The 27,355-nt window shown below is 38.7% G+C and overlaps 1 protein-coding gene across 1 annotated transcript in view; it reads left to right on the top strand.

The window, feature by feature from the left end:
* The window catches only part of LOC119773734 (ephrin type-A receptor 4-A-like), a 41,185-nt gene extending 22,255 nt beyond the window's left edge, over positions 1–18,930 (top strand). Inside the window, exons 7-19 of the mRNA XM_038270862.1 lie at positions 223–735; positions 6,037–6,161; positions 6,307–6,466; positions 6,542–6,653; positions 9,567–9,625; positions 11,280–11,393; positions 11,481–11,666; positions 11,751–11,812; positions 11,917–12,126; positions 13,310–13,486; positions 16,059–16,246; positions 16,381–16,566; positions 17,987–18,930. Coding sequence (XP_038126790.1) covers positions 223–735; positions 6,037–6,161; positions 6,307–6,466; positions 6,542–6,653; positions 9,567–9,625; positions 11,280–11,393; positions 11,481–11,666; positions 11,751–11,812; positions 11,917–12,126; positions 13,310–13,486; positions 16,059–16,246; positions 16,381–16,566; positions 17,987–18,104 — 2,210 coding nt within the window. The 3' untranslated portion in view covers positions 18,105–18,930. The remainder of the gene's footprint in view (positions 1–222; positions 736–6,036; positions 6,162–6,306; positions 6,467–6,541; positions 6,654–9,566; positions 9,626–11,279; positions 11,394–11,480; positions 11,667–11,750; positions 11,813–11,916; positions 12,127–13,309; positions 13,487–16,058; positions 16,247–16,380; positions 16,567–17,986) is intronic.
* The last annotated feature ends 8,425 nt before the right edge of the window (positions 18,931–27,355 follow it).

Raw genomic sequence — 27,355 nt, 5'->3', positions numbered from 1 at the left:
ATACACGAGTCTCTCTCATATACACACACAACATTAAATACCAAAAAAGAAAACAACCAAACCATCAAAAACATCCCAGAACCATATGGTTTTTTTAGTGTAATGCCAGATGTCTCCATGTCGAGCCAGGGACTACCATCTGAAATACCTCTCTGCTTTCTTATTGTTCTTCCTTTCCTATGTGACAAAGCTTTATATATGGTTGGTTTTGTTTTTGTCCAGAGCCTCCTTCAGCACCACAGCAGCTCATCTCAGTGGTGAATGAAACATCGGTGGTCTTGGAGTGGGCCCCTCCTCGGCGACTGGGAGGAAGAAGTGACATCAGTTATAGTCTGGAGTGTCTCATCTGTCAAACCAGCAGCCATGGTCAACCTCCAAGGAATCGCACAGTTTCCCAGCCTGAGGTCCAGCGCAGCAGCATGGGGATGCAGTCAGACCAGGGGATTGTGGGACCTGAGGTCCAGGTCGGCAGAGGGGTTTTCCAAAGCAGACCCATTGAATACCCCTGGCCCAGCTCAGATTCTTCCTCTAGCAACCAGCTTTGTCTCCCCTGCGGCTCGGATGTGCACTTCTCTCCGGACCAAATTGGTCTTCAGACCACCAGGGTGGTGGTGAGCAAGCTTCGGGCCCACACACACTACTCCTTTATTGTCCATGCGTGCAACGGGGTCTCCCAGGTCAGCGGTGCAGGGGCATCACAAAGTGCATCGGTCAGCCTCACCACTAACCAAGCAGGTGAGAAGAAGGGCTGTATGGAATAAATGTGTTAGAATGTCGACTCAAGTAACAACAAAAAATGTGCTTATAACGATGTGCTCCATAAATGGGTCACCTGAGCACAAACTGCTGCTCGTTGCACAAGTGCCTTGAGGGAGGAAAGATCCCTTGAGTAATGGTCAAAGCTGGGGAAGCGTGAAACGAGCAACGTTTGTATCCCCATTAAAAAACTGAATGTTTTAGGGTTTTTTTATTTATTTTTTTATCTGAGAATGTTCAACCTTTTCAGTTAAATAAGAACAGATATCCTGTTATTAACAACTTGTAATACTACCTCTACTACTACTACTACTACTACTACTACTACTACTGCTACTGCTACTTGTTTCTAAAGTTCTTATCTTTTAATATGTCATTTTCAAGTCAACACATAAGGCCAAAAGCCTGGAATTCAGCTTTTCTCTCTTCTTTTCAATTGAATCCAAAAAAGAAATGTGTTTAAAAATCGCATATAAAAATTAGAAATTGCATATAAGAACATTACATAACCAATCATTGCTAATTCATTGTATTTAAGCTGACATGATTTGCTTATAGAAGAAATTAAATAATCCATATTATTAGTTTTCTTTACTGCAACATGAATTTGCATGCATTGGTAAATTTTGAAATAATATATATATATATATATCGATGGATCTTGGATCTCTAATGCTGGATAGTAATGCGCGTAAGAGCCACTACCCAGGATGAAACATCCAAGATAATGTCTCAGACAATGGGGAACAGAGATGAGGTGCTAGAGGTCGCATCATGGGAGGATACACGGGATTTACCACCAAAACATTACCAAAGTGGCAGATATCAGGAAATCTTACCAATGGCTAGACAAAGCCGGACTAAAGGACAGCACAGAGGCCCTCATCATGGCTGCACAGGAGCAGGCCCTCAGCACCAAAGGAATAGAGGCCCAGATCTACCAGACCAGACAAGACCCCAGGTGCAAAGAGGCCCCTGAGACAATTCAGCATATAACTGCCGGGTATATGGAGCGCCATAACCAAGTGGCTGGAATATTTTACAGGAACATCTGTGCAGAGTATGGGCTGGAAACCCTAAGGTTAAAATGGGAAACTACTCCAAAGATGGTAGAGAATGACCGAGCCAAAATCCTGTGGGACTTCGAGATACAGACGGACCGAATGGTAATGGAAAAGTAACAGCACATTTTGGTGGCGGACAAAAAGCAGAGGAAAGCCGTTGTGGTTGACATAGCAATACCAAGTGACCACAACATCAGGAAAAAAAAAACATGAGAAACTAGAGAAATACCAGGGGCTCAGAGAAGATCTGGAGAAAACCTGGAAGGTCAAGGCATCAGTGGTACCCGTGGTCATTGGGGCACTCAGGGCAGTGACCCCCCAAACTTGAAGCGTGGTTACAGCAGATCCCTGGAAATAAAACAGACATCTCGGCCGAGGAAAGCGCAGTTCTAGGAATTGCAAAGATACTGTGTAGAACCATCAAGCTCCAAGACCTCTGATAGAGGACCTGAGCTTGGAGGAAAAAAGGAAGACCACCCGCGGTGGGTGAGGAAGAGTTTATAAATATATATATATATATATATATATATATATATATATATATATATATTAGTGCTGTCAATCGATTAAATTTTTTTAATCGCGATTAATCGCATTTTAATCGCACATTTTTTTCCTGATTGAAAATCATTTAAATACTCTCGATGACATACAAAAAAATACATACAGGCATACATATGGCAAGAAGATCGGGAGGCATGTAGCACAAAATAACAAATATGTAGGCAAAAAAAAGGCCCTGACAACAGGCTGATGTAAAAGACAGTCTTTACAGTTAATACAGTCTTTTGAACAAAGACAAGCATTTTACCCTACTGCTATAAAATGCAGTAGAGTTAACATTAGATGTTAATTAACCAAGATAATAATGAACAATTTTCAATCAATACATCAAAATGAATAGACCGACATCAATAGATGGAGGTAGTCTATGCTCTAGAAAGTTACTTTTCAGCCTCTTAACAAAAATGAGAACACACACACAAGCACCCACCCACACACACACGCGCGCGATACTGACCTGTGGCGTACACAGACGGCAAGAGTGCCGTAGCAGATTCCATTTCACCTCAGTAATCTGTTTTCTCAACGTATTTCAGGTTGCTACTAGTTACCAGACACTCAACTTGTTTGTTGGTGGTGGGGCTTAAAGAAAAGGCACTAGCGTCACCCAGTGTATGAGCGTCTTTTTTCCTTGAGGAGCTCCGCTCTCGAAGCCTATGAGAAATGCATACACTGGGGGAATTTAGCCCCGCCTTCCCGCAGGCTGCAGCGGGATGTACTTGGAAAATTGTACCATAAAACCACATTAATCTCACGTTAAAAAAATTATCGCCGTTAAAATGGCCTCGCGTTAACGCGTTAATAACGCGATAATTTTGACAGCACTAATATTTATATATATATATATATATATATATATATATATATATATATATATATACAAGGGCGTAGGTTTGATTTTAACTTTGGTAGGGACACGATTGGTCGGGTGTCATTGGTGCTATGCAATATGCACGCCCTTTTTTATGCTCGATGTGAGCATCCGTACTGATAAGAGGAATTCAATGTTAAAAGAGAAAAGCATAATTTTGCTACATTAATAAAAATTAAATAAAAGAAACACTACACTCATTAGATGCTGTTTATCAATGTTTGAAGCATTAATTGATTATTTCAATAATCGTCAACTAATTTAATAATTGATTCATCATTAACTGGAGTATAAAGACTCTAAAACATAATATAAATGTAAAATGTGTCTTTTTCCAACAGAGCAACCCACTTAGATCAGTAATTATACCAAAATTGTAAAACTACAATACATATATATAATCAAAATTCTCCATCCAGAACTCCTCATGTGGAAATATTTTAGTTTCACCTGGTTTATTTAGACATCACCTGAAGCACTGAATGGCAGCTGCTTCACCTACAAGCTGCCCTGCATCATTATTACTGGATATCTGTGTTTCCTATAATCATATAATGTATAAGTGCATTTTTAATAGTAAAGGATTAAATGTAACACAACCTTTTATCATTGTCCTATATTGCTACTGTCTGACTGTATAAATAGCTCCTTATGTATATTTTCTTTTTAGTGGCATCATCTACAAACACAACACTGAGAATGAGCCTAAGTTTATTAAAATATAAAATCACTTTTAACAATTATAAAAGACAATATAACACTATCTTATCTGTAATTTAATAATATCCAAAATAAACAGTCAGATTCCAGCATTTTTACCAGACATTAATGTTTGTACTAATTTACTTATAGACTGTGTGGAAATCTATGTAAGATAAAATCAATGTTAATATTCTTCATCTGTTTGTTCTTCTCTTTATCCTATTTCTAGAAGTATAAATAGTCAATTAAATTATTATTATTATTTGGAACCATAATTATGCTTTTTAAACGATATACAGCAGATGTTTAGCCGCCATTTCTTGTTGTTTTCCTCTATAAGAGAAATAACACCTGCTAATAATTATACCTGAACTTCCTCAGAGTCATCAAAAAATGAAACCAGTAACAGCAACTAAATATTGGTAAAAAGGAAACCGTCACATTTTCTTTTTTAGGTGGCTGTGGCTAAGAATCAGAAATGTTGATGGCTTACAGCCTTTATTTGCCCATTTTGTGTCTTCAGAACTCCTGGCTGACTCAGAATATTTCGTTTTATAAAAGAAAAAAAAAGGTTTTTGTTTTTTAGTGTACATGATATTCATTTTTTTTATTGGGACTAGTTTCATAGTCTAATATTAATTGTAGTAACCGCTGCATTCTAGTGTGAATAAATTTTCAATGTTGTGCTCCAAGCACAGCGGACTAGAAAACAGCCAATCAGAAAGAGAGAAGGCGGGACCTAAGGCAGAACAGCCAATGAGAGTGGAGTTAAACAGCGCAGCACAGTTCAATGCGCTGCTAGGTGAAAGGGACAGGAGAGACCAGGCAGAGGAGCTGCGAGAGGAAAAGAGCCACTGCTGTAAATTATAAACATGTTGCTCACATCCAATTATTGGTCGGGACAATTAGGACGGTTCAAAACTTTGGTAGGGACATGTCCCTATGGTCCCTATGCAAACCTACGCCCATGTATATATATATATATATATATATATATATATATAGGTACCTTAAACAAAATGCAATACCACATGTACTTTCTTTGTCACACCTGTATAAAAGTTCAGCCTATACAAAGTTGCTTCGCTAAAGGGAACATATTGCATCCAACTTTACTACAATTTAACTCCCTGTTCATACCAGATCATGGCAGTTGACAGCAGAAACTAGGAACACTCTTTGCGTTGACATCAATTGCAGAGCCTTGATATCCACAATGGATCCAGATTTATTTTGCATGTTAGCTAGTCTATCTACTCTAGAGTTCATTTCTATCAACATCTTAGCTTTCCTGGTTACTACTTGTTCCTCCTACAGCAGATAACTAAAATATTTACAAGTGTGATCTGGAGATGATGTCGAACTATTAAAGAAATCACTGACTTCAAGACAAATAAAAAATGTAGACAAGAAAAAACAAATCATTATGCTTAGGAAATAATTGGGCAACAGCATTAGGTTAAGCAGAGCTGAAGCTTTTCTGAGACTCTTTATGTAAAAGAAAAAAATCTTGCAAAAATCACACACATTTTATGAAGTGTTTCATTTTACTTGTGAAAGAGTCAGCTGTTGTGTGGCGTCTCTTGCACATGCTCTTTATTAGCTTTTAGTGCAAGCTTTTTTTTTTTAATCTCTTTGTTTTTGCATGCTGTTACATTTAAAGCGTCATTGCTTCAAGTCTTGACTGTGGCACTTAGATACCAACACACCTGCATAGTTTCAGGTGCCTTGGGTAAATAAGTTGCTGTGTCTGCACAGCACAAGAGCATGCCTGGGATGTGTCAAGTCCAACCTGCTCTGCCATATGGTCGGATATCATGTGAACAGACTCAAAAAAGCATGAATGCGGACAAAATGATGGAGAAATGGAGAGACGCATGAGTAGAATGAGGCAGGTCTCAGAGGAAAAGAAAGGAATGAGGTTCACTGTCTCAGAGGGTCCTTCATAAAAACACTCATTGAATATATTTTAGCTGTATCCAGAATGCTGAAACTATCGTTTTACCATTTCCGTGATCATGTTCCAGAAAACAAGCTCTGCCACTGTTTAATCTCTACCTATCTTTCTTTGCCTCTCAGCTCCCTCTCCAGTTTCATCCATCCAGCTCACCGACGTAACAAGGCACAGTTTGTCGTTGGCATGGCAACAGCCTGATCGACCAAACGGGGTCATCCTGGAGTACGAGGTCAAGTTCTACGAAAAGGTGAGTTACCCCATAGGTAAATGCAGCAGAGGCAGCTGTGGGAATGTCAAAATGTTGGGATGCCGTTTTTTGTTTCACTGCTGGTGCAGATGGACTTGCTGCCAGACATTTGAAAGAGATTGGTCCTTTTGTCTCGTCTAATCAGGATCAGAGGGAGAGGTCATACCGCATAATGAGGACCTTTCTACGTAGCGTTGATGTGGCGGGCCTCAACCCACTCACTGTGTACGTGTTTCATGTGCGTGCTCGCACAGCTGCAGGATACGGAGAGTATAGTGCTCCATTTGAATTCTCCACCAATTCAGGTAATGACCCAATAATGTCCTGCAGTATTTGATCAGCAGCTTTTAGTTAATAACATCCTCGTCTTTTCTGCATAGATCCATTTCCGTTGATTGGAGAAGGTGTGAACTCAGCCTTCCTACTGCTGTCGGTCAGCGGGGTGGGAATCTTATTGCTCATATCTGCTGCTGTCTTCATCATTAGTCGAAGGTATACAGACATACAAGGTCACACCTTAATCAAAGCAATGTTTTTGTTCTTTTTATGTTATTTGGTATATGTTATGAGGTGTCGGAGTCGTCTTTACTGTTCACATCAGTCTTAGTGTGTGCATTAGATTTATAAGAGATCTGGGGAGGTCTGGATTTATGTACTATGATTTGCATATCAGTTGGTCTAAATAACTGCTGGAAAAAATCATGGGATTAAAAGGGATTTGTTTCTTTCACTTTATTCTTTATCCTGTTGTCTAAAGGTTCTCCCACTTCCCCTCCTTGCGTCTTTATTTCCTTTATTGTTTTATTTTTGATTGTGTTTCTCTTTCATTCATTGTGTTCTTTCCTTTATTTTGTCATTTCTTCCATCCTGCTTCTTTTTTTACTGATGTTGTCTGTTCATGTCTCTCTTTTCTTGTTATTTTCCCTCTGTTTTCTTGTTGCAAAGTTTGCCGTGTATTGTTCTGTGTCTTTAACCAACCGTTGTTTCTTTTAATATTTTAACTCATAAAGCTGTTCTCATTTCTTAAAAAAAAAAAAAGTTTCTAGCACTGTAACAATCAATGAATGTAACCTTCTTTTGGGATTAGGCTGCTAGAACAGCTAATCACAGCAGATTACTGAAGAGAATACACCCAGCGACATCAGTGCACGCAATTACATGCTGTAACACGAACAATATTCCACCGAACAAGTAAACAGGTGTCTGATACAAGGGCAATGAGGTGTAAAAGTAGAATTATCTTGCACAGGCTGGCATTTTCTCAGTTTAATTTATTTGTGTTAGTTTAAATTCACTTTGAATAGGCCTTGGTTTAAAAACAATGTTTGCATAAAATTAACTAAAAATGTCTCTAAGCATCTCTGACAAAAAAAAAAAACTTTCTAAACGCTGCCTTTAAAACCAATTTGCTATATAACAATAACAAATCTGGGTTCTTCTTCTGTAGCGAGATTAAATAACCTACATCACCTGCAGCTTTTTTTAAAGGGGATTAGAGTGGAGACAGTGGTAATCCCTTTGTCCCAGGTTTGCCATTAATGTCTTCAGCTGCACATTTTATGTGTTAACCATTTTACACGCTCACAAATACTGGACAGTGCCCACAATTACAGTCTTCCACATACACAAACTCAAACCTTTTTTAGCATGAAGTTGGTTTTGACACTTTCTTTGTTTAATAGAAAACACCTTATATCTGTTACTACCTGAGGGACTGCCCTAGGGCTGCAACAACGAATCGATAAAATCGATAAAAATCGACTTTTAAAAGCGTTGGCAACGAATTTCATCATCGATTAGTTGTGTCGCGCGATTATTGCGTCATCCGCCGCGCCGTCATCACTGCCTCTTGACTGAAAGAGGAAGAAAAAAAAATACGGCAGAGCGAGTCAGCGCCGCAGGTGCAGTGTTGCCAACTCCGCGACTTTTCAGACCCCTCCAGCGACTATTTTTCAAAAAAGCGACTAGCGACAAATCTGGCGACTTTTTTCGGTGTCACTGGCGGCTTTTGGAGACTCTTACGTGAAAGCATGTATCGTTCCTACTCTGCCGTGGGGCGCCTCCCCCACACCTACCGCGTTTTCCCGCAGTAGTCCCTCTCAGTCAGAGCCTCAGCGTCCAGACTGCAAATGAAGCGCGCATGCACCGGGATTGACGGCGCAAATTGATCACAATAATTAAAATAGCCTGTGCTTTGTAAAGCGAAAAAAGTGATAACATGCAACTTTTTTCAAAAGAAATTAACATGGCACGGAACCACCATGTTTGTTTGGTTTTAAAGTGGGGGAAACGTTACGTTAGTTTCTCAGGTAGCTCAACTGATGCTTTCCTTACCTACCTACAGACAGTTACTTACAGACAGTGATAAGGTTGGCTACTTATTTTACTTTTAATTTCATTTGAATTAGCTTAAGCAGCGTTTATATTTACTTTATAAATAAATTAACTTGCAAATTATGAGGGCAAGACTTTTAAAGTTTAAATCTTCTGGCAAAGATAAAGTAAAGAAGATCCTGCAATTTATAGAAGTAAAGCAGAATAAAATCCAGCAAGATCAGTAATATGTCAATTAATTATCTGCCACATTCCCATGTAAATATCTGTCTTTGGAGGATGTGTTTTTTAGCACCCCTAGTTCTCTCATTTTTATTCCAAATACAATTTATAATTTGAATCACAGGGCTATTTTTATCTCTATGGTTCAGTATTTTCTCAAGTAGCAACTTTAACTGCTGTACTTTCCTGTCTTAAAAGGCAGAACTCTTCTAGTCTAAAAAAACTCATTTGTTGAAATGGGGGGGCCTATTGTTTGAACCCCTTAGAGGCTTTTAAAAACAAAAATGTCTTTTTATGCGCTTTATGAAACAAAGTACCCTATATTTTGTGGATGTACAGCTACATTTCTCATGTAAGTTTGCGTAGTTTTAACACAAACATTTATTTTTCATATTGCACCAGTACAGTTAATGAGCAACCTGTACTTGTGTGCTTGTTTGTTCTGTCTAAAATGTTTATTTTGGAATAAAGAGGTTAATATAAAAAATATATTTTGTCCGATTCATCGATTAATCGAAAAAATAATCGTCCGATTCATCGATTTTTAAAATAATCGTTAGTTGCAGCCCTAGACTGCCCCTCCTCCCTATCCGCCTCAAATGCTTTCATCTGGTACTTTCCTGCAGGCAGTCGCTCTCTCTTCTTATTGTTGTTGCATTCTGTTTGCTGCAATTCCTTAAAAACCCAACTAAGGAAAAAGCCCTTAGAAATGAAAGAAAGTCAAAAACTAATTTAGGATATGCATACTTTTATTAGTTAACGTCACATGAGCAGATGCATGCAAAGTCAACAGATATTTAGTCTGCTGAGCTTCTTTGTTCTAAGTCTGCTTTGTTCCTGTTTCTTCAGGAGGAGTAAGTACAGTAAAACCAAACAGGATGCAGAAGAAGAGAAACATCTGAACCCAGGTACTGAACGCACACAATTACCTTACAGTTATGTTCATCTACAAAGCATCAGTATCAGTTTCATGCTGTTATTTTTTATATTTTTATACTTTATATGCTGTCCTTCGTACAGTAGCAATTAAAAACTGCACAGTTTAAGGAAATGTGTCTACCTGCTTTGTATATCAAGAGACTAAGGGCCTGATCTTCAAAGATTACAAATAAGGAGCACTAAATTCCACATGCATTTTTTGCAGTATGTGCAGTAAGTGAGCATGTTCCTGGTTACCCACAAAGATTTAATGAGTGGAACCAATTTGATTCCACTCATTAAATAGATGAGATTACTTGTTCTTCAGCCAGTTTCAGGTCAGTTGTAAATAAAGATGAGGTTCTAAGTCATGTACTTGGAGGTTATAATAATATAGATTAAAAAAATAATGATAATACTGAATAATATTTATAGTGCAGCCTATCATAAAGAGCTATAAACAAAGGTAAAAACTTGCAAAAAAACATAATAGTGCTGTGTGTATAGTTATTCCCCATCCCAGTGTCTCTTTGCAGACTCTTTTTTACATTACGGTATGCTTTTTTATTTACATGCCACAATTTGTAAGGTCAGTTCTGCCTTTTTCGTTTTGGTTTAGTTATGTAAATATAGTCTGCCGTCCAACTGGATCAATATAGGTTGGCCTGTGGACGTTTCAGAAGTACTAAAAAAGATGGAAGAACTCCAGCCATAGATGAGATTGAGATTTAGAAAATCTCTTTGTCCGTGATAAATGTTTACGTTTGCATATCCTCCACCCATGAATTTGCATGGGACGGTCTGCATATTAATAAGGGCACAAACTCAAAAGAATATCTGCAAACACTCTTTACTGGATTGCAACACAAACCACTTTGCATCATCTTTGAAGAGCTGCTCTGCACTTACCAACACATTTGCATGTGTTTTAGGACACGCAAACCTTCAGAGGATCAGGCTGTGAATGTTTTGTGAATTCCGCCTGACAAAAAAGTTGAAGCTAATAGAAATTGACCAGAGAGCATTTGAGAACAGTAACTTCCAGGTCAATTGGGGAACATAATTTCCCTTGATTAGTAAAATTCCATTGAACCCCTGATTTGATGCCATAATTGTTTTGTTGTCTTGAAGGCAAACCTCCACTTTAGATTAAATTCTGCTTGAGCCTCTGAAATGTTCTACAATTGATAGATATTTGGCTCAATGTTTTATTAGCTCACAGCATCTCAAACCAGTTATGTTAAATATCCCCAAAGCCTGAGGGATGTTATTGTGTTCAGGGAAATATACAGAGTAGGTTTTCTTCCCACATATGTAACTTTACATTTATTGGCTACAAAGTTCAAACTAAGACTTTATATAGTCTGAAAAAAATAAACTATTTTCTCCATATTAGTCTTGATGTAAAGTTTGTAGATGTAACTTAGGAAAACATTAAAGAGGTCTGGGGGTGTGAATACTTTTACAAAGCTCTGCTGGTGCTGTTTTTTTTTTCTGTCAGATTCTGTTTCACAAGTTTTGTACACTTTCCCAAACACTCTTACATAATGTATACAGTTACACAATTCGTTTTTCTCACCCTCCTCTGCATTCCTCTGTTTCATCCCTCTTTTCCTGTCCACTCCCACCTCTGCTGAACCGCAGGAGTCAAAATATATGTGGACCCGTTTACCTACGAGGACCCGGATCAGGCCATCCATGAGTTTGCCAAAGAGATAGATGTTACAAATATTCATATCGAGCGGGTTATTGGCATAGGTAAGGCTTGCTTTGGCGCTTCAACACACATAAGCCCACACACACACTTGCTTGGCGCTGACAAAGTTGTTTTCTGTGCACGTGTAGGAGAGTTTGGGGAGGTGTGCAGCGGTAGGCTACGTGCGCAGGGCAAGAGGGAGATCTATGTAGCCATCAAGAGCTTGAAGGCAGGATACTCGGACAAACAGAGAAGGGACTTCCTGTCCGAGGCGTCTATCATGGGACAGTTTGATCACCCGAACATCATCAGACTGGAAGGTGTCGTCACAAGGTGTAAGTTATACTGTTATTCTGGTGTAATATGAAAGTGTGAAGTATTATTTATCTTATTTTTTTCTAATTTAATCCCTGTTTTAGGCAAACCACTGATGATTATAACAGAATATATGGAAAATGGATCCCTGGATGCTTTTCTTCGAGTAAGATGATAAAAAAGATAAACAAAATTAAACAAGATACATAGATATATTTCTATTTTGTGAGTTAACCTGACCTCTTTTACCTTTTAATATTGATGCTCCAGAAACACGATGGCCAGTTCACAGTGATCCAGCTGGTCGGCATGCTGCGTGGCATCGCCTCGGGTATGAAGTACCTGTCAGACATGAGCTACGTTCACAGAGACTTGGCAGCTCGAAACATACTGGTCAACAGCAACTTGGTGTGTAAAGTGTCTGACTTTGGCCTGAGCCGAGTTCTGGAGGACGACCCAGAGGCTGCCTACACTACAAGGGTAATCACTTTATTATAAACAAAATGCAGTGCCTTCCAAAACTTATTCACTCCTTTAACCTCTTTGTACATTTGCCATTACAATCACAGACCTGTATCCTCCATAAATGTTATGGGAGTTTTCATATAATAGACCAAAACAAATAAGTGCATAATTTTGAAGCAGAAAAAAGCAATGTCATTAAAAAAATAATTAATAAAAATCTAAAAATGTTCATTCTGTATGAACTTAGGGGGATTGAATTTAGGTTTACTCACTACATAATGGAAATTATTGCCCATTGTTCTCTAATACATGCTTTGTTTTATACTGTTCGATTGCTGGTTGCATATTTTGCACATTGGCCTTGTGGAAGGTGAACTTCGTTGTAAATTATTTTGCATATTCTAACAACTTTCACTTCAAGCCACTGTTTCACCATTAGGGTGCTGTTCTCTTTCACTCATGCACTCTAATAAAACAAGAGGTCTGAGGAAACAGCTGTACCCCACAAAACACTTGGTTGCGTTTGACTTCTTCAGTAAAAGACTTTTTTATTGGAAAAAATAGTGGATAAAATGCATCCCTTTTCTTTACCTTTGGGGTTATATATTACTCTGTGTTGGTCTGTCACACATAGTTGCAATTAAAACGTTTTAAAATTGATTATTTTGCAAGGAGCTCTATCTGTGTTTTTTTCTCTAATAAGTATTAAATAAATAATTTCTGAAATAATAAAAAATATTTGGTTTTGAAGCAAGTATTCAGAGGCTGTTGCAGGCCATCAAATTTTCACTCACAGGATCACGCTTACTTAAAACTTGTTAAAGCTGCAAACCTTACCAAACATAATATCAACATAATAATATTTTACTTTATTGATCTCACATTGGAGAAATTTACCTCTGCATTTAACCGATCCCCTTGGGGAGCAGTGTGCAGCCATCGTGGGGCACCCCGGGGAGCAGTGTGGGGTTAAGAGTCTTACTCAGAGATCTAGAGAGGCAGTTTCCAAGCTGAGGATTCCAAGCTCTATGCCCTAACCACTAGGCCGCCACTCCCCAAACATCTGTGCAGGAATACATTTCATTTTGATGAAACATTTACATTTCTGCTGTAGTAGAGTCGAATGAACAAGTAAGGCATAGTAAATAAATGACCAAACATGTTAATCCAGTGAATCAAGTATATCCCACTGTTTTAGGAGGCAACCGGGTCCTATCTGTCCCCTGGAGGGAAGATCCCCATCAGATGGACGGCTCCAGAGGCTATCAGCTACAGGAAGTTCACCACGGCCAGTGACGTGTGGAGTTATGGCATAGTCATGTGGGAGGTGGTTTCATACGGAGAGAGGCCTTACTGGGACATGAACAACCAGGATGTGAGTAACTAACAGACAAGATAATAAGATGGTTTTCCTTAAGACACAGGCTCATGTTTACAGTGTCTCAGCTTTTCTTTCTCTCTCATGAAGGTTTTCCTGATGCGGGCAGATAGCACCGAATGATTTGACCTCATGCAAATACAATTAACCTACATGTGATGTTCAATAAATATATACAATTATGATGCTAGTTCCAGAAGAAAAAAACAACAACCCATCAGTTTTGGCTTTTCAGCAACTGTTAATTGCTCCTTCGTTGGGCACTTGAGGATTAATGTTGAAATGAGCTATTTTCTAAACACGATTCAAGTCTTGTGACTTTCTGTGGCAGTCCAATTAAACCTTTACCTCTCCTCGCTCACCTAAAGGGATTTAGCCTGAGCCAATTTGAATAGCGAAATGAATTAAACAGATGCTGCCTCTTTAGCATAATGGAGGGACAAATAACTTGCACCCTATCCGCTGCATTCTGGACGCTGTCTTTGAATGCTGCACTTACTTAGAAATTACTTTGAAATTATCTGCAAACAGCGTTGAGGCCAAGTCTGTTCTGCCGTCTATGCACTAATCAGTAATTATTTTGGAATATATATTAAAGTTGGAAAGTTTTACTTTTTCTTGCAGCCAAACAGCAACTTTATTTACAGTATATGCGATAAGCTTAATTTTTTCTTATTCTTAAACTGCTTCCAGATCAGAAGAACAATCTGAGTCTCATTATATATCAGCTTAGAAGACTGGTTTGTTAGAAAAATAAATCTTAAGGGATTTGATGTACATTATATTCACAGTTCTTGGTCTAGTGTTGTCTTTTAGGATGTTTTTATAATCCAGTGTTTGTCCTATGTGAGCCTGTGGCAGAGGTACTCATTATATTGTCTTGTCATTAGGGTTGGGAATTGAAAAGATTTTCACGATTCCGATTCCCTTTTCGATTCTATGAAACGATTCGATTCTTAATCGATTCTTTTTTCGATTCCAATTTGGGGGAAAAAGGAGAACAAACAGTTTGATTATCAGAATCAACTTTGTTTACTTAACTATTGCACAATCTTACAAACTCAACAAGATCAAGATGTCCACAGGAAATGTGAAACTGGAGTAACATCTGTGTTTAAATGAAAAATAAATATACAAGAACAAACTTAATAACCAACAATGTCTAATAACAAATGATGGGATAATAACCTATTTTAAATAACAAAAAATACTAATTATAAAACAGTAGTAGGAAAAATTAACAGTTCTTTTGCAGAAAGATGAGCATATCTGCTTTTTCTGGAAGGATACGGGATCTTTCAGGGCTTATGGTGTCTCCAGCCGTGGAGAACACCCTCTCAGATGGGGTGGAGGAAGCCTGCACACAGAGGTAGTTTTCAGCCAGTCAGATAGCAAGGGCAGCGTATCTTGCTTGTTCCACCACCACAGTGTGGCGCTATCCCTGCAGGGGATGGAGGGCAAGCTTTTATAGAGCTGGATTTCCTGATCTACCCTCTGGGCTAAGGAAAGACGGGGCTTTGATTCACAAAGTGACCGCAGCTCGTTGTCTTCCTCTTCGAATAGTTCTTCCAACTTGCGTAACTTGCGTAACTTGCGTAACTTGCGTAACTTACGTAAAAAACGTGACGTAAGTCGTGCTCCCCAGAGCCGGCGCTCTAGGCTCTGGTGCTGCGGGAATCGAAAAAAGAATCGTTCAGTGAGCTGCCAAACGATGCCATGGAATCGGAAAATACGGAACCGGTTCTTAACAGGAACCGGTTTTCGATTCCCATCCCTACTTGTCATGCCTCATCAGTCTCTGATCTGAGAACATGAGCACACTGTCGTCTGAAATCACACACTTGGGAGCCATCAACTGAGGAGTTTGTTTGGCTCATTGTTCTCTTTTTTACCTGTGTTTTCTGATATTTTTTATTCACTTTTTACATTTTACTTTATGGATTTATTTTTAAAAATTATTTATATAGTCTTTTGCATTTTCCTGTCTTTTTTACACTGTTTGCAGTTTTTGCCGCAACAAAAAAAAAAGATGCAGTACTGTCATGCTTAATTGCATGCTGCAGAGCATTGGGGCTTATAGGTCAACACTATTTCCAAGATACAGATGTAGTGCAAAGATGAAGGATTGAGGTTTATGTGGCTCTCAGAAGACCTTATATGATCTCTTTGTCTTAAGCACATGGATTTTGTTTTTTCACTAAATTGTGTAATCATAGGATGTGTTGCCTATGTTACTTGTATTAGCAAACCTTTTGCCAAATTTCTGACTGGCTTTTAGGTGCCTATCAAAGCTTAAAGCAAATAGCAATTTTTGCAATTACTTTATGTCTCAAAGCAAATATAAACACGCAGAACATACAAAACATCTGCATGTTTGGGCTGCCATTTGGCTGAAATTTGCATAACATTTAGCTTGAAGCCCAGCTGCATCAAACTGCTGCCTGCTGGCATCTCTAGTGGCTGTTTTCAAAGTGTTCAATCATTTTGAAGAAGGTGTCATTTTTAGAATTTAGAAAGAAATATGGAAAAAAAATTTGATCCGTCTCTCTTTTTTTTTTTTTTTGTAAAGGTGATTAAAGCAATAGAGGAAGGCTATAGACTGCCTGCACCAATGGACTGCCCTGTGGTGCTGCACCAACTCATGCTGGACTGTTGGGAGAGAGAGAGAGCAGACAGACCCTCCTTCAGCCAGATTCTTAACATGTTGGATAAACTTATAAGGAACCCTGGCACCCTGCGCCGCACAGGAGGGGAGAGGTACATAGTTCACATTAATACATACAGATGTAAACGAGCATACACTGAGATAACGCTACAGTACACAAGCTTCCACGCGCAAATTATCACGATTACCTTTAAGAATTTGTTCAAACCTCTCTCTCCCTCTACAGACCTCAGGGTACCATACTGGAGTCCAGAGTGGGATCAGAAGTATGTGTGTCTGTTGTACCAGAGGTGTGTGTGCCACAATGGTCCCTGTATAATTGGCTGCAGTCCATAGGATTGGAGAGATACAGAGATGTCCTTGCAGCTGCAGGGTACTCCAGCCTTGACAGCCTTCTGGCTCTTACACACCAGTAAGTACAGCTCATTGTAAACTTGCTTCATCTGCATTACACATTGATGTAGTCCTGATGTGAAAGATGCTACTTATCCAAAATGACCTGATGCAACTTACAGACACAGAAGTCTGTAAGTTGCAACCAGGTCCTCTGCATGTGTGTTTCACAGTTAAAGCTGCAGTCTGTAACATTGAGAAGAGAGCAGACTTCAACTGAAAATTTGAAGAAAAACAGGTTTCATGCCACTCCCCCCCCTCTCTGCTTCACTCATGCCCCACCTCAAAGCTCCACCCCTCTCACAGCATCTGCGCGGCTACCGCATGCGACCAGAAGGGGGGGGGGATTCAGCGTGTGTGAGCTGTGATTGACACTCCATCAGACGCTCCTCTGGCTGTGATTGGTTGTTTTGACTCGTCCTGAATTATTCTTTCCAGATTGAAATACAGGCAGTATGCGGGACCAATTGAAGCCGCTTTTTTTCACAGGTTACATATCACATGTACTGCTGTCTGGGCATAGGGACAGTTTTAGCCAATATGACAAAAAAGTGATTTTTAAAAACTTACAGACTTCAGCTTTAACCCAGATATGCCCCTCCGCATACACTCTAGTGCACCTCTACAAAATTGTAGGTGACCACAGACAGTGCTGCAGACAGGAGGAATCTGATTGGTCAAATCTACATCCGCTCTATGCTGGTGAAGATTCTCAGTCATCCAGGTCATAGTTATTCTGAAAAAGTTTAAAAAACAATCCACTGGACTTTGTTTCATGGTTTGAAGACGTTTCACTACCCATCCAGGATGGGAAGCGAAACGTCTTCAAACCTTAAAACAAAGTCCAGTGGAGTGTTTTTTAAAACTTTTTCAGAATCCACTCTACACTATGCGTATTTCCTGTTTAGTACCTTACCGGCTTGTCTTGTTTGTATGACCGCCATTGTGGAAAACAACTCATGAAGTTGAACCACCTAGAAGAGGGAGGTGCGCATGAACGCTGGGACCCTTTTTCCACCTGGATTCCCGATCTTTTCTGCCCTTAGGTTCCCCTGCTGTCGCACAAATTTGCCCCTTGGGTTTTTCCACTTCCTCACTGCCTCAGACATATCTAGAACCACAGCTAGCTCGTGATTGTCCCTCGTGGCGTGGAATAACATAGCGCAGACCATGCTTCGAAAATGGGCATAAATCAAAAATAACTGCAACATATCTGCAACCAGCTCACTGCGACACACTGCTGCGGGAGTATAACCAGGCCTAGAGGCTGAAACTTGAATTATAATGAAATGTTCAGTATTTTGTTTGGAGTTTTTGTGGTTAATCAACAAAAAAGTAGCATAGTATTATAGTATACCCACATTTTTGAACCCCTTGCCTGCTGTGTGACAAACTGCAAACAAGATGTCTTGCGATCATATCTGTTTGTTTTTCCACAGGGAGATGGACAGACTTGGAATAATCACACCATCACATCAGGACATACTGATTGCAAGTGTGCAGCAGGAAATGTTGTCCCAAATGCAACACATGCAACACTCTATGGTGCCAGTCTGAGCTGGTGAGCAGCAACAAAGCTGTTTTTAAGAAGAATTTCATTTACCTCATTTGTGCACTTTAGAGGAACTGTTCACCAGTGGAAGTATAAGAAGTGAAGGCAAATAAGAAGAAACCTACAATGAGGAGCACTTTTATAAACTTCCATCCTGTGGAGCTTTCTACAAACCTTGATCTGGATGTTGCCACAGCTAGCGCTGAGCTCAGACTGATGCCTCATCCTCTTTTTCTAGCTCTGATTTCTCCTCCTTTTTCTTATCTGTTTGCTGAAGACTGACATGTGCATAAGCAGAATGGCTTCCAAGTTATTTTTTTGCGCTTCACTTGAATTAAATGTATTTTTTTTTTTCATTCGTTCAGAGGAATGTGTGTGTCTGTGTAAAGATGTGTGTGTGTGTGCAATGCGTAGCATGAAATCATTCAACATGAACTCTCCCCATTCAGATGTCGGCTGTTTTCGTGTAATGATAATATGCAAAGTTTAAGAGATAGTGGGAGGACTCAGACAGAATGTATTACTCCAGGCTCTTACTGATTTCATACCAGTGAAGTGTTCTAACAAACAGGCTGACATGATTGTTTTTTGTCATTTTGTTTTATTTCGGATTTCATGAAATAGTGCTTTTGTTGACTTAGACATTTAGATTGGAATGTCATTCATCCATGTCTATATATACGTATGCCTCTTTGATGCTGAGGATTAGCTACTTGAAGCGTTTTGTTTATTTATGGTCCTTTTTTATCAAGTTTGTACATTGTAAAATAGAAACGCTGAGGAGATATGGTAATGAGTGCCACATTGCATTACAATAAATGCCAAACTCATCGGTGGTTGTCATTTTTTTATGGTCTTTGAACAGAAAAGCAGTCTTAACATAAAATAAATGGTGTTAAAACAATTAATTATATTCAAACTGAGACTCAAAATATCCCATTTGCTTAAGGACCAACATACGAGGGGCGTTCAATAAATAATGTCCCTGGCCCACTTCCAGATGTTCGATCGAGCTGAAATTTGCATGTGAAGTATTTTAAATCTCTATAGATACAATAGAAAATTACAGCTCTGAACTGATTGTGGTTTCTGATTTACTGGTGTTAAAACTGAGTCAAGTCTGAGTTTTTGCATTTAAAAGGACTCACACAATGGAGAATTTTGATAAAAATCTAAGTAATTTATAGTGATAATGTCCCATAATATAACCTTGTAAAACATTTTGCAAGGTCATATAATGGGCATCATCACCATAAGTTACTTTAATTTTATCAAAAGTCTCCCGTGGTGTGAGTCCTTTCCAAGAGGCTCCATTTCAGACTTTACTCAGTTCAAACACCTGTAAGTCAGAAACCATAAATAGTTCAGAGCTGTAATTTGGTACTTAATCTATAGAGATTTAAATAACATCACATGCAAAATTTCAGCTCAAGCAAACATCTGGAAGTGGGTCAGGGGCATTACTTATTGAAGGCCCCTCATAGAGCAGTAAAATGGTTAAAACTTTCAAAAAATATAAATTTTGTATTTAATATCAAAGGTGTTCTTTGTCTGTAAATATGCTCTAAGCAGAAATCAAGTGGAATAATTTATGTTCGCCCGGTTCAATTTCTGTAAAAAAAAAACAAAGCTTTTAAGCCCTTTTACTGTTGCATTGTTAATTGGTTAAAAATAATCATTGGTTGCAATCTTTAGTTGCACAAATCTATTCTTACACAGAAAAGCTTAGAATTATCCAACTTTTAGTTTGACTACATTTAATTAGAGGACAGAAAATACCATGCTGGGAAGTATTATTTTTTACCAAAAGCATTCAAAAAACATTTTTATTTGTCATCTGTTTTGAAAGGATGTAATTATGATTAAACACTTTGATTTTTTTTTGTTTTATTAGGCCCATAATGTCTTAGAATTAAGGTTTCATGTCTGTATGTCTGTCTGCAATCCGTGTAATGACACATCGAGTTGGATTGTTGTTGGAGGAGGAGATAACAAACAAACAGAAAAGACATGAAAAAGAGGAGGGGATAAAACGAGAAAAATAAAGAAGAGCTAGAGTCGATAGTTTAAAATAAGAGAGAGTTGTCACCTCGAATGTCTGTGTGGCATCACATTTTTGTCAGCTAAATTGGGCTGAGTCTGTAGTGCAAACTTGTCGAATCAGCAAACATCTGTTTTCCACCACCAAGCCGTACACAGATATATTCACAGCATAAATATAAATATATAATACAGACACACACACACACACCAGGGAGTTGATTGGAGGAAGCCTTTGATATTTAAAGAGGGAGAGGATATGATCTGGATTCTGGCAACATTGTCAATGTTTTTTCAGCCTAATGAGAGTTGCTGGCTTCCACATAAGTGAATGCAAACGCATACCCTTACACACTTACAGACCTGCTTCCCTCTTACATCCAAATAACAGGCTGCAAACGAAATGCTGATGGTGGTTAATGAGCCAAAAGCCTCTGAGTAAGAGACAGAGGAGAAGAGATGGACGGATGAAGTCTTGCCTCAAGGCAATGAAACAGAAAGCTTCTGTCACTTAATGAGATACTGACACCACATTATGCAGGTAGCTGAATGCGGTGGTTCGACACACTGAACCCTGATTGAAAAAGACGTTTTGACATTTTCACAGACAGTAATCAGCTGTATGTATAAAGCAGGATATTTCCACTGGTGATTTCTGACTCCTAGGTTTTGTCCAATCTGGTATCATAAGGTTATGGAAAGTTCTGGTTTTATTAAATCAATGGTTTTAGCGAGAGGAAGTTGTACAAAATTGAGATGCTGCACAGAAGTGAACTTAAACAAAGAGTGGAGGCTGAAGGCTTTTTCACTCATGACCAGACCAGACAGATTCAGCTAGTTTAAAGCCAGATGTTTGTTTACTTACAAGAGTAATAGGAACAAATCTACTGTGATTTAGTGAAGGTCAGTGAATAAAAGAATACATGTTGCTGCCTATGTGTTCCATTAAAGGCTGCAGTTGGAACTTTCATTCAGGAGTGACATGAAATTCAAAGTTACCTTAAACCTCAGTTCTAAGTTTGAAAAGTAGATAGATCTTTTGATTGAGGTATTCAGAGACCAGATTAACTACAGTTATTCAAGCTAATATATGTTCTGTTTTACTACATTGTTTTTTTGCAGTGAAGCTCTGAGGGAGTAGGCATGTTAAACCAAACACATAGATGATGCTGATACCAAAATCCAGAAGTCCACCAGAAATAAAAAATAAAAAAATGAACACAATGAAATTTACTTAGTTACATAAAAAACGAGTCACGTTTTTGGGGATCTAGTTCTGATTTTAGTGGTAATAAATGTTCTTACTGCATACAGCTAATACAAACCTCTAATTCAGTACCCCAGATAATTTAAAACTTAAGCCATGTGCACGAGTTTAGTTATACATAAAACTTTTTAGGATTTGGTAGTGGGTGATCAGCAAGCCTTTACCCATCAAGTTGGCTGTTATAAAACGTTTTGTGTATCATTATAATCTAGCTAACATAATTTAGTCTAGGTTTATTATATTATCAGTGATGGCAGTGGAGTCCCTGCTTACTTGAGCAAACATAATCATATATCAGCCTTTTATAAACCAGAAGAAGATCGTAAAATGAATTAGGGCATTTTTGTGAACATTTTGATGAAGAAAAAATGTCCCATTTCTGTAAGTAAATGTCTCCGGGGATATGTTGCCAGATCAGGGGTAGAAATTTGGTCAATGTTAATTTTTCTAAATTTTGTTTCTGCCTGGAATTTATGTTAATACTCATGTATCAGTTATGCATAGCTGGTAGCAATACAAAAATAAAGCTGTATTTGCTTTAAAAATAATGGCCAAGCAAGGCATCTCATCTAAAAAAAATAAAGTATAGCAATTGAATGAAAGTGAGAGAATTGATTCCTGCAAGTTTTATTCTGCTTGTTACATGAAGAAAAGAAGTAATACATTGTTGTAAACTTTGGCCTTTTATTAAATTAGCACTTTTAAAGTTGATTTTATATTTTTTTCTTAATCTAGTTTAATCTCAAAGCAAAGCTGTCTCAAAAAACTGAGACAAAATTTTAAAATTTATGAAATTCAAACTGTATTGTTGGAACCATGAAAATTATATAAAAGCAAGAGTAAAACAGGGTAGCTAGGTCTTCCAAGGGAGGATATAAAGACCAACAACTCCAAGATCCATGATTGTGTAGATCACCTTCCAGTATTAACAGGTAAGGGAAGGTGCTGCCCTGAGGAACAGACAACAATCGACAGTATAAAATGTGGAGTTTGTGTAATTATTGATGTCAGTAAAAAAAACAACGCAATTGCTTCTAAGCTTTTCATAACAAAGGAGAAATAGACTAAGGGGCATTGCTCATTGAGTTCCTCCCATTATAGAAAACCCGAACCCATAAAACTTCATCATTTGATCAAATTGAACCTAAATCCATCACAGCATCATCCTTTGGATCGCTTGGTTAATTCTCTCCATTTGAGAGAAGAGCATCTAATTTTCATTTTCATTTTTTCAATATTTAAAAATTTTCTCAAATGGTAAATGACATTTGGAAGGAAAACACAGCTTTTGACTCCAGCTGCAGTTAATAGCTTTTGGCTCTCCCTTTAACTCTTCCATGAACTTTGCTTCATCATCTGATGACTAAGATTATCTCTGTAGCTTGTGAACCTTTTTCAGCCGATTTCTCCTTCCTGCCAACTTTTTCATTAAAATACCTTTAATGCACCAATCTTAAAACAGACATCTTTTTATCAACAGCCTTTTGTGACATGCAAGAGGAGTGACTGCCAATTGCTGAACCTCTGTCAATTCAGCAGTCTAACCCATAATTGTGGAGGCAATAATGTAACATTTCTGTATTTAAATGTCTTTTATTGGTTTTGTGTAACCCTCAAATCTTAAAGAATCTGAAATTTTGGGTTTGCCATAGCTATAAGCCATATTCCTCTGGTTAATACTATAGCAGTTCTGTATACAAGAAGAAAACCTAATTTACTGAGAGGGCATCAACTTCAGATTAAAATAAAATGTATTCCTGCACAGATGTTTGGGGAGTGAGCGCCTAGGGTAGGGTGACCATATTTTCATTTGGGAAAACCATGACACCTGGGATCTCTGTTCCCATGCATAGAGATATCTGTCTGTGGCATGCACTCACTTAACATAGACCTACGTAATCCTACAATAACATATTTACAGTTGATTTATTAAAAATGCTTTTCAGTAAAAGTCAACAGCAATAACTCCAATAACAAACGATAATTTCATTCAAAATGTATTTATTAAAAATGCTTAAAGCTGCAGTCTGTAACATTGAGAAGAGAGCAGACTTCGACTGAAAATTTGAAGAAAAACAGGTTTCACGTCACTCCCCCACCCTCTCTGCTTCACTCATGCCCCACCTCCAAGCTCCACCCCTCTCACAGCATCTGCGCGGCTACCGCATGCGACCACAAGCGTCCAAGCAGCGTACGCGGCATGGAGTGTGAACTGGTAAGAGCGATAACACTCACCTCCAAGCAGCTAGATATAAGATGCTGGTTATACCGAAGTTTGCCGTGTAAGCAGTTGTCGGCAGGGGCAGTAAGGCAGTTTCTCTTTCGCTGGTGGCTGTCGCTCCGCCATGACTTCCACGCGCGTCCTCCTGACTGCGGCAGCCGGGCGCTGCAGCAGGTTAAGCGGTGAGGGGGGGGGAGCTGTGATTGACACTCCATCAGACGCTCCTCTGGCTGTGATTGGTTGTTTTGACTCGTCCCGAATTATTCTTTCCAGATTGAAATACAGGCAGTATGCGGGACCAATTGAAGCAGTTTTTTTCACAGGTTACATATCACATGTACTGCTGTCTGGGCACAGGGACAGTTTAAGCCAATATGACAAAAAAGTGATTTTTAAAAACTTACAGACTTCAGCTTTAACAATTCCTGTAATGAATGAATAGCACAATGAAAGAAATAATGTCTCATCTAAACATCCCTCACTTAACAATAAAAGTTAACAATAACTCTCAACTCCCAATAACAGATGATACTCAGCCTCAGCAATGAATGAAATAATGTCTGTTCTGTAGGCTATTGGAAAAAATTAATTAACAAATGAGCTAATTAACAAAAAATACCTCTTGTGTAGCAAAAATTATTCAAAATATACCAAAAACTAACAAACATATCAATAGACTATCTTTACTTTCGGTGTCCAGGTGGCTTTTCAGATTCCTTGCACCTCCATTGGATGCCGTGACATATGTGCCTGCTTTGCACACTGTGCACAAGGCCTCCAATGTGTCTCGACCCGGTCTGAAAGCGGGGAAACTCTTTTGTAAATCGTTGGTAAACATACATTTGCGCTTTTGCATGTTGTTGGCGTACTGACAGCCAAGCAATCTATATTCTGATTAAGAACAGGGCTGCCCGCACTGACGCGGCTCAGGGATTACGTCACACGCAGCGTTGTGCGCAGTGCCCTAGTGCCTGTAAATTTAATGGTCCAATTAAGGTAATTTAAAAAATCAGGACATTTCCTCACTTTCTAAAAAAAAACCAGGACGCCCGGGACAGGACGTGAAATACGGATATGTCCCAGGAAATACGGACGTTTGGTCACCATAGATTAGAGCATAGAGCTTGGAATCTAGAGTTTCTGAGTTTAAGCTCCACTCCCACAGACTTCCACTCTGGGTCTCTGAGCAAGACCCTTAACCCCACACTGCTCCCCGGGTGCCCCACAATGGCAGCCCACTGATCCACAAGGGGATGGGTTAAATGCAGAGGTAAATTTCTCCAATGTGAGATCAATAAAGTTCAACAAAATACAATAAAACTTAGTATAACAAAATATGTTTACAGCAACATAGAAGTGTCTGAACATTTTCGACAATGTCATAAAAGTATTAACTGTCAGGATGCAAATACAGAACAGCCACACTGACTGAAGGTAGAGTGAGCAGTAGTCATTTTAACCCTAAAAGCCACCCTTGTTATATTGAGAAAAGCCAGATCAAACTGATTCTGTCTGTCTTCGTCTCTCAGTGGGAGGCAATTGTGGGTTTTTGTTCCCAGATTAGGGCGGGTATGGAGCCGGTTAATCCTGCCAGTGCTTCCATGTGGGAGTGGCAACGGGGTGTCTTTGCTGTGCGGCCAGCCGTAATCTAAAGGCTGCGAGATTGGGCTTTATACTGGAGCACGCTCACTCACACACAGACAGAGGCACACTGCACAAAGTCTAGGTTTGTTTCAGGATTAAAAGCATCACCTCAATGACTGATATAATGCCACAGGCATTCCCACGGTAAGCCTGATGAGGGTGTCTGTTTGACAGCTGTGGGAGCTGTGTGTGTGTGTGTGTGTGTGTGTGTGTGTGTGTGTGTGTGTGTGTGTGTGTGTGTGTGTGTGTGTGTGTGTGTGTTTGTGTAGAGGTATTTTCAGATGTTCCTGATGAGAAATAAAGGTGGAACAAAAAAAAGCTCAAACTAGAGGAGGGAAATCTGTTCACATCCTTTAAAACAGCTGTGCTCACAGCTGTGTATTTGTGAAGTTGAAGTTAAAAACATTACATTCCTATAGTGGAGACTTTTATTTGAAAATGTTTCAAAAAGAATAGCCAACCTTGGCTTTTTTATTTTATTCTATTTCATTTGCAACCTGAGTAGTTGCTTTTGTTTCATAAGAAATCAGTATCCAGAGAATGTTACTCTCTAAAAACAGATGTGGGTTTCTGCAACCTGCTAATATTTGGACCTCAAACACACTCACTCACACACCACTTCAGTCCCACTAGAGAAGCAGCTGCCCAGGCTGGCAGGCCATGCACCCCTCATTATGCTGTCCACTCACTCGTGTCCTGGCTCTGTTTCCCTTCCTGCTGCCGTTGCTGCTTCTGCTGAACAGGTAACATCTGACTCACATTAGCCTGCTATTAATGACTTTTATTAAGGCCATTATCATGCACTTATGTAAATAACTTCCCAGTGGGACATTTTTCATTTTCTGTGAAAATTGTAACATGAACAATAAAAATTACAATTTTCTGGACAAACAGTGTTTTTTTGGATCTAGCAAAGTTGACACTTCAAGGTTCCAGCATGTACACACACATTGATTTAAATATTCAACAATGGTCTTTATAACGTTGCAGAGAAGCCAAACACATTTCTAGTAGCTATCAATGAACTTTGAAGTAATTCTGGTTTAATATATTAATCATAAAAAAACATCAATGCAGGTTTTACATTTCAAAACAGCTAAATGTTTCATAGTAAATGAATAAAAAACAGACAAAAAAGAAATAAAGAAGCCTTTATATGACAGGTTTAAATACGTAAATCAAAAGCAAGACTAACTACTGAAAATAGAATTGAGTCCAAGATCAAAAGTGGTCAGATCAAAAAGATATGGGCCATTTTCAGGACATAAATATAGAGAACAAAATGGCTGCAGAGTTCTGAGGACTAAATGTCTCCCTTTGACAAGTATATCCTGTAACTGAAGCTGACCAACTCAGTGGTAGTCTCTTTAAAATCAGACCAGCTGTTTTTAAGTTGACAGTTAACTTGTCTACAGGGACAGCAGCAAATTTCAGTCACACTTTTAGGTAAAATATTGCTTTTCATTGTTATAGGGACCTGCTCTGCTGCAGCCTATAGCACTGATATTTCTGATCTAGGTACAGTAAAGGTCTTGAGTTTTACCTGAACTTATGAACAAATTAAATTTCATCTTGAGAATGATATTTGGGGTTAGATGAGTAAAATTTGGGTTTTTAACACAGGATAATGATTCCAAACAGAAATTAGAGCTATGAATGGGTAATGAAGATTACCATTAGGCTTCTGGATTCTCCCCTAACAAATTTCTAAAGAATAGTAAATATCCAAGCTAAATTATACCAGAAGTAAAAGGAGTGAGTGTTTTCTCTTCAACTTTGATCATTAACATACATCAAAATATTAGATTGAATGCATGTATATATTTGAGCCTGTGTGATCATGTATAGATCAGACAATATACTTTTTTAATTCAGACTTTGGCATCAAATTAAAATGAAGATAGTGAGATGCAAATTAACTGGGGCATTTACCTTTAAGAGGAGAAGTTCATTAACTAGAGGGTATCATTACATCGACTGTGTCTATTTCTAAAATAGCATGACTGGCATCAGAGACAAAAGTGAGCTCAGTGGTGTGTAGAGTTCAGTGAGCTTCTTTTCAATGTAGTTGCATTTCAGCGTCT

This window comes from Cyprinodon tularosa, unplaced genomic scaffold (assembly GCF_016077235.1).
Source record: "Cyprinodon tularosa strain WSP-4 unplaced genomic scaffold, ASM1607723v1 ctg12, whole genome shotgun sequence".
Lineage (NCBI taxonomy): Eukaryota > Metazoa > Chordata > Actinopteri > Cyprinodontiformes > Cyprinodontidae > Cyprinodon > Cyprinodon tularosa.
The sequence above is the reverse complement of the archived record's forward strand: the minus strand, read 5'-3'. Positions and strand labels throughout refer to the sequence as shown.